This window comes from Ascaphus truei, chromosome 5 (assembly GCF_040206685.1).
Source record: "Ascaphus truei isolate aAscTru1 chromosome 5, aAscTru1.hap1, whole genome shotgun sequence".
Taxonomy (NCBI): Eukaryota; Metazoa; Chordata; class Amphibia; order Anura; family Ascaphidae; genus Ascaphus; species Ascaphus truei.
In genome coordinates this window covers 138699607-138707879 of record NC_134487.1, presented here as the reverse complement: position 1 = coordinate 138707879, position 8273 = coordinate 138699607, and the positions used below count along the sequence as shown (strand labels likewise).

The following is an 8273-nucleotide window of genomic DNA, read 5'->3' as shown; positions in this document are numbered from 1 at the left end:
CAAGAGAATATCCTGTAAGTAGGGATTTTCCTCTTCAGGTTGGGGCAATTGAGTCTATATACTGCGCAATGGTGTTTTTTCTCTATCTGTATTTGCAGACATTATAAGGAGACTACGCCCAGAGGAAAATCTACCTCAAATTGTTGATGAAACTTTCTACCATCAGGACTGACTTTTCAACCAGGACTGTCTTTTGATATGGTACTGTAATTATCATCACCACACTTTGCGCCGGGGACATTCTTTGTATTTGTATTTTTTGGTATTGGATTGGAACAATCTATTGTTTATTGCCCCCTTGGCTGCATATGTAATCACATTGTAATCACACTATTGTTGTTATCACACCAATTAGTCTATCACTTGGATCAAGCGCTGGTAGAGAGTTTTTTAGTTAGTTTTGTATTTAAGTACATTTTCGCTTTACATACATGCTCCGGTCCCATTGCGTACGTTAATGCGGGGTATGCCTGTACATTGAAAGAAAATATATTTTTGTTATTTTAGAAAGCTTTTTTAGCTCTGCACAATCATTTTTGACCTATTGTCTGTTTGACGTGTTGTGCGCTGCAAAGCGTAACGGTACTGAGTAAGGCCTAGGACATAGTAGAATCAGCGTCGCTGAGGTGGGCTGAGCCGCACTGAACAGATGCACAAAGCCCCTGCATCTGTAATCAGTGCGACTATAGTTTCTCCCTCCGCATGCGTGCTGATGCGTGCGGAGGCTGAGAAAATCGGAAGAGACAGGCAGGTTTGAAATTTTGCCGCTCGGGGAAGCGGAGGAGCGGTCACGCCTCCCGCTCCGCCTCCTGGCACACCTCTGCTCCGCCCCCGCCCCGCCTCCGCCCCGCCCCCTGAGCGCGCTCACTGCCTCGCCTGCAAGGACAGGAAAAGCATAATTTTCAGCAGGCGAGGCAGAGCAGGAGCGCGCCTCAGCGAGCTTGAAGGCCACTATGTCCCAGGCCTAAAGCCAAACGTTTGGAATCTTTAATCAATATATAATGGTAGAAACAGCGAAGCTGCAGATTGCTTCATAAATCTTAATTTCAAGAAGACATAAGAGGCTATGTACTAAGCATCGAAAAGGACATACTATGTGCAAAATTGATGCACGGAAATCAGAAATGTAATTGCTCGTGTGTGCCTATCTATTTTTTGGACGCACAGAAATGAACTTCACTAGGTGAACAGATGTAAATATTAAGTATTTAAAAAAATTATGTGCCTTCTGTGCCTTCCAGAAAAAAAGGTGCAGCAAAATTGTCAGACAAGTTCAACCTGGCATGAACCCTAAAAGGTTTGGTTATATTGATATTGCAGAATTAAGTTACTACGTAGCAACCAAAAATGTTTTTGACGCAGCAGAGATGTTTCATAATATAGTTATAGGGTAACAAAATTTATTATTTTTGCAGTATGTGTATTGTAAATAATATTACATCATAATTAATATTTATTAACACTGGTTAGAAATGTAAAAAAATACACATCATTTTGTTTTCATTTAAATTGTATCAATCAGGTATTCAACATGAGCCGATGCATATAAAATAAGTTAAAAGAACGAATTATGCGTCATATGTTTGAATTCTTCATGCAGTAGAACACACATTTTATAAAGGGTTGTTTTACTTATTTGCACAAAAGTTTTATAAATGGAATTTTAGGCCAATAAATAGACAACAAAGCATAGTTTGGTTACCATCAAGCAATCAACCCATTAGACATTCAGCCCCATTTAGTCAGCCCATATAAAATACGAGTTTAACAGACCATGAAGTATGTGGAAACATTGTTGATTACATATAACATAAGGACTATTTAACTGGTGGCTAACAATTAACCAGCAACTATTTTTTTTTCTGTCAGTGCCATTACAAATTAGGCTACAAGGCTAAAAGTGTTTTTATATTTCATTTATTTGATTTCCAATGCCATTAAGGCTCAGATTGATTGTTTGTGTACTTATCTATTCAGTTATGTATTTATCTTTGCTATTAATGTCATTAATAATTAGCACACTCGAATAAAATTGTGCTTTTCCCCTCATAGATGTATTTATTTTGCTGCCTGTGTCATTGCTAAACATATATTGTTTTTCTTTTTTTTTTCATGTATTTATTTGTATTTCAGAGTGCTTTTTTTTAATACTGTTAACATTGATCTAAGAAGAACAGCAGACTGACAGGCATTGAGTAGTGCAGCCGCGGTGCTTGCCGGGAATTGTAGTTTCCACCTCCCATTGTAGCCACGGGGTGCCCTGTGGTGGTAGAGTAGCGCGCATGCGCGGCATAGGGAGGACAGTGGAGATGAACATGGCAGTGTGCAAGCTGCGGGCTGCTGCGGACCAGCTCGGTGCTTTGGTGTTTCTGAGCCCCAGGCACGGGAGGTGAGCCTGGGAAGGGACAGAAAGAAATGCTAATGACCATCCTGTTATGGAGGGAAAGGGTCTGCTAGAAAGATTGGGGGTAGAGGCAAGATGCTGCATCCTATACTGGGCTGGCGCTACATAGAGAAGTAGAGGGGAACAGGCAGGATTGCAATTGTATGTATATCTTTATATAGTGCCCACAGTGTGCGTGACGCTTTACAAAGAGACTATACCGTACAGGGAATTATAATACAATACGGTATGTGCAACAAAGTCAGATAATGGGAAAGGAAATCCCTGCCCCGGAGAACTTACGATCTAAATTATTGGTATATAGGAGGGAGGCTTCATGTGCCATCCAATGCTCGCTTCCCTCAATGCAGTAGAAGTGAAAGCAAAATACCCCTCCCCCATGTTGCCTTACACCCAGACCACCCATGCACATTTGGGGATAAGGAGGTGTAATAGGGTGGTCGCTTATCAGCTTGATAGAGCAGACAGGAGGGTGTTGGTGTGATGAATGGATGTTTCTCACTCAGCTGGGGGAGGGAGGAGAGAAGACTGCTGATACTGTTTTCTAACAGTGAATCTGTGTTATTACATCTGGTAGGTCAGGAGCCCAAACTCAGACATTGGAGGTGTAAAGAAAATGGGAAACAATAGAACAATAAAATCTGACACAATTAAGTTTTAAAGGATTCTGGATTTGTGTGTATCAGTTTGGTGTATTGCTATGTAAGAGTGGTATAATTACAATAGCCTCTATTGTTCCTTTACATGTCTTCTGTGCTTCCTATATTTATTTGCAGACTCGTCACACAGACTCTCTATTTGGTTGTGACATGGTGTGTACTTTTCTTGTGTACCTGTTAAGAGTATCTCAGCCTGCAAAGAGATCTAGGGAATGTTTAGGCTATAGTTTTCTCCAGGACAAATGCAGCTGCTAGAACACAATGGGCAATGCTTCATTTCTTAGGCTGCGTCCATGGTTACTGATTGCGCGCGGAGGCTGAGGGAAAGCGGGTGCTTCCCCTGGCCTTAGACTGAGCACCGTCCGGGGGCGTGTTGGGGGGGCGGGCCAGTGACGTCACGGAGCTGGTTCGCCCTCATTGGGCGAACCGCTCACGTGACCGGCAAGCGCGAAAATTTTACATTTTGCTAAGACTTACGCTTCCGCACGCCTGCGTAAGCGAGCCCCTGCTAAAGCCGCTCTCATTGCGGCTGCAGGGGTTAAGTGCCGAGCATAAGCGGTTATGCGCTGACCATGTCCGAGTCCTTAGGCTGCGTCCATAGATAGGCAGACAGCGCAGATGCGTCCGCACGCTGAGCGAACAGACTGCCTTAAGGCAGTGTTCGCGTACATGCAGCGTATGGGCGCGGAGGTAGGAGGGGGCGGTCACGTGAGTGGTTCGCCTAATGAGGGCGAACCAGCTCCGTTACGTTACTGGCACGCCCACGGATGGCACGTGTACTAAGGCCAGGGAAAGCACCTGCTTTCTCTCAGCCTCTGCGAGCCTGTAATGTCTATGGACGCAGTCTTACACACACGCGCCTCGATTCACTAAAGGGTGCAAAATTCCATTTAACGTAAATTAAGGTGTGCTAAAGTTTAGCATCTTTTTAGTTAGACTTAATCATTTCAGCCTTTTAGTTCACATTGAATTATGAGCCGCACACCTAACCTGTGCTGGGCCTCACACAAAACCCATCTGTTTTGTGTCTCCAGCAGGGGCTAATTTCAATAATACCTCTTTACTTGGTCTTTACTAACGCTTCACTGCCAGAGCACAGGGGTTCAAAAAACTTTTTTGGGTGAGCTAAAGTTAATATATAGTTGCTTGTTTCTTCACCCTCCCCTCCCACCTCCCCCCCCACCTCCCCCCCCACCTCCCCCCACAACCTCCTTTCCCCCACAACCTCCCCCCCCCCCCCCACCACACCCCCACCCCCCCACCACACCCCCACCTCCCATTTTTGGAGATTGTGATCTTTTAAAGCAGGGTTGCATGTTTGGGGAAAGAAATTCCTAAACTCCCTCCGTCCATCTTGGCTCTGAAAATGAATGTCTTGATGCACTTCAAGCCACACATTTCCTCCTTCATTGGTATAATATGACATAAAATATCCCAAACATGCAAATACTGGGCAGGTTTCCTATACTGACTGACTCATCTACTTTAATATCTTGTAACCATAATACTGTATTAAACTTCCCCAACGTAGGATCTTGTGTTGGAGATCAGCGGCAGTAATTGTAAACGTAATTGTTTTGTGTATCTGTTTTACTTGACAAGAACAGTCGGACGACGTGTACATCACCATGGAGTAGAAATTTGCAACGTATAATTCCTATTGATATTACAATGATAGCTATAACTGAAATGCAAATATTACAGGGCATACAACAATTAGAATAAATCCACTCCCTTTAAGAGCAGTTAAAACTACTAATAATTTTCTTAGCTTTTTCTATTTAGTTTTTACTCAAACTTGTTTAAACAGAATGTTCATGTAAACCCCCAATCACCACTGGCTTCCCCTCTGTTGTTATTTGCTCAGCTTGAGTTGAGGATACAGCTGTACATTTTAATGAGTCTCACAAAAGTGTGTTAGTGGAGTGAATGCCAATCTGTTTTGATTCTACACTTTAACACCAAATAATTTAACTGTTTTCTTTGTTACCAGCAGTTTACACATCTCAACCTAAATTGTAAGCTGTGTACAAAGATAATAGAAACAATTCCAACTCAATTATTTCCCTTCTCACTTGCATCTCGACCTCCCATTGTCATGTGCCTGATTTCTCTTCCCAACAGGTGGCTGCTTTGCTACCTCCTATTGTGAGATTCCCATTGAGAGTTTCTTCTCTCTGTGTGCTTGCTACAGTCTGTCCATAACATACATATTTACTGCCACGAGACCCTGACACTCCAAGAATGTGAGGCTCAATTATATGGATGTCATTAAATATTTCCTGTCCCAGGATAGAGGCACCCACCCTGCTGTATTTAGTTTGCAGACTAGTTGTGCTGATACAAGGGAATTCTTTAAGTACAGGTTTCCCTTGTCCTTTGAGTTAGCTAAATATATTTTGACACGGGGGCTAAAGCCTCGGCAGTATGAATAGTAAACCAGATGGCGTTTGTGTGGGCACAGAGTTATTACTGTGAAGATTTTACATTTATTTTTTACATTTGACCAAGTAATTTCCTGTTGCGAGAACTGTTTCAATGCAGAGATTGTGGAATAACTTAACTTTTGGGGGGGTAATTCATAGATTGATGGGTAGTTATTGGGGGGGGGGGGCAGCATATTTTGCATGCAAGATGCACATCTAACTAAACCATAGCATCACATAGTGGGACTGTTTCTTATTAGAGAAAGAAGTCCTCACTTAGCCATATACTGAAATAAAGGAGCGAGATTGTGGACTGTTTTTAATCAACCGATTTCTTTTTAAAACATTGATTCAGGGAAAGGGCATTGGAAAACTTTTTTTGAGCTTGTAGAGGGGAGAGCAGGGCTTCTAAGTGCATTACCTTTAACTGGTTCCTTTGTTATAATAAAACCTATAGGAGCACCTTCCAGTGGCAGCGCATCGTACTGTACAGATACTACACTGAGGCAGCCAATTCATTGAGTCAAATGGTTAATGTGTCTCAATGACCCTAATGCGTCCTTGTTCTTCCTGATTACAGTATGCGTTGTGAAATCCCGAAGTAGCATTCTCCAGAAGCATGACATCAATTCAAAAACTTTAAAAATAAAACATTGGTTTTTTTTTTTATCTGCTTCCCAACTTTTTAGAACTCATCCTTGATCACTACAAATGTTGAATGTGTGTAATTCTTCACTTGGGTATACATCCCCAATCAAATCAGTATATGTTGCCCGTATTGTATATTTTGCATATGTTTTATGTTGATGGGCTTAAGACATTCATTTTCATATTGTGAAACAATGACTCTGAAATAATGTAGAAGCTGTTACATGGCTAAGGGGTTTCCCCTAATTACTGATCCAGTTTATGTGGCTAAGTAAGGTCGCGACTGCGGTGTGAACAAAAGGACGTTCCTCTATGGGGCAGACTATAGAGCGCACGACCGTGATTCTCGGGCAGACGAAATAACTAGATTTTGTCGCACAACGGCCGGGTCACGTGAGCGGTTCAGCCAATGAGGGTGAACCGCTCACATGACGTCACGGGCACGCCTCCCCTTTACGTATCCCAAGGCCATGGATCGCCTCGGGGGCAGGCGCATGTTGTGGGCGCCTACTAGATCAGTGGCTTCTGCACCACAGTTCGTGCTCTTGTTAAATAGTTAGGTGCTGTTTCTTGAGACTTGTCACACCTTGTGTGTGTGTGTGCGCTGGGTGTGTCCGCAGTGTGTGGAGCAGGTATTCAGAAGCAGTTTCAGAGTTGGCTGAGGGCGGCTGTCTTGATGGTCAATTTAGATTAATCAACTGTAGTTAAAATGAGGGCTAGTATAATCCAGTCACAGATTAAAGGAGCAATCTTTCTCCTCCTCCCCCCCCTTCCCCCCCCTTCCCCCCCCGTTCCCCACCTCCCCCCCCCCCGTTCCCCACCTCCACCCCCCTTCCCACCTCCACCCCCCCTTCCCACCTCCACCCCCCCTTCCCACCTCCACTACCTCACTGCACAGTATGCACTTGTTTTTATGCTGTAGCAGCCTTTAACCCTAGTGAAGCATTACAAATCAGAATGTTGCTGGCGCCTCCTTTTGAGGAGGGGTTAACACGCTTGTTCGTGCTTTCTACAGTGATTCTTTCCTTTGATGTAGCATCATGTCACAGTGCACAAGAGACCTCTATGGGCTTTTGGAAGCTATGTGCTCTTTAATCTATGAAGAATCGGACCACTAAAAGGTACCATAACCTGCAACAAATTTACAATGATATAGCACTCTGCAGTTTGCTTTTATGTTGTCCCCAAATAATTTTTTCAGTATTTTGTTGCACTTTGAGCAATATTTGCTAGCACCCTGACGCCTGTTAATTTGGCCACGGAAATAGTGATCCTCCATGTGATGCACTATCACTCTCATTCTAATTGGAAATCACTAGCATGCTAGTATTGCATCAGACGCTGGGTTTAGCCATCGGCCTCAACAAGCATAAATACGCTCTGTGCCGAAACTCTGTCTTGTGCAGGCGTGGGCAACTCCAGTCCCAAAGGGACACCAACAGGTTAGGTTTTCATGATATCCCTGCTTCAGCGCAGGTGATGTGGTCTTTGACTGAGCCACTCATTGAGCCACCTGTGCTGCAGCAGGGATATCCTGATAACCTGACCTGTTGGTGACCCTTGAGGACTGGAGTGGCCCACCCCTGGCTTAGTGAGTTGTTTTAACCCCTGGCAGTGAAGAGAAGCTGGCAGAGTAATGAGTTGCTAGCCCATCTTGCAGCAATGCATTGGGCACTTTTGTAACCCCTTCACTGCCAGGGGGCTTGCAACGCATTGCTTTGCAATATGTATTATGTAAGTCCAGGGGTGCGCAAACTGGGGGCGCAAGGTTTTCCAGGAGGAGGGTGGTGTATGCAGAGGCCCCGAGCTCTTCTCCAAGACATTTACATGAAATGCCGGGGAATCGTGTGAGGCCACTGCAACGTCCCTTACCTAGTCTTCGGCGTCACGTTGCCATAGCAACATAACATCACGTAACCCCGCGGCGTCGGATGACGCCGAAGACAAGGATGAGGGCGCAGCGGGGTAAGTTTGCGCACCTCTAATATAAGTTATAGCTAAAGCTGCTCCTGGATCGATAATTTAGGGCTGTAGATTTTCAATTTACAGACCTTTGCCAGGTCTGCCATATGACCACCCCTGCTTCTGTCAAACTCGCAGTAATCACCAACCAGAGAGTTCTGTTGCCCAGTTCTG

General features: G+C 44.1%; 1 protein-coding gene across 2 annotated transcripts in view; it reads left to right on the top strand.

The window, feature by feature from the left end:
• Positions 1-2276: 2276 nt before the first annotated feature.
• GRPEL2 (GrpE like 2, mitochondrial) overlaps positions 2277-8273 on the top strand; it is a 34018-nt gene continuing 28021 nt past the window's right edge. Inside the window, exon 1 of one of the 2 annotated variants that reach the window (XM_075600960.1) lies at positions 2277-2389. In XM_075600960.1, the coding sequence (XP_075457075.1) occupies positions 2283-2389 (107 nt within the window). In that variant the 5' untranslated portion in view covers positions 2277-2282. The remainder of the gene's footprint in view (positions 2390-8273) is intronic. The other variant, XM_075600961.1, reaches the window with a different exon arrangement.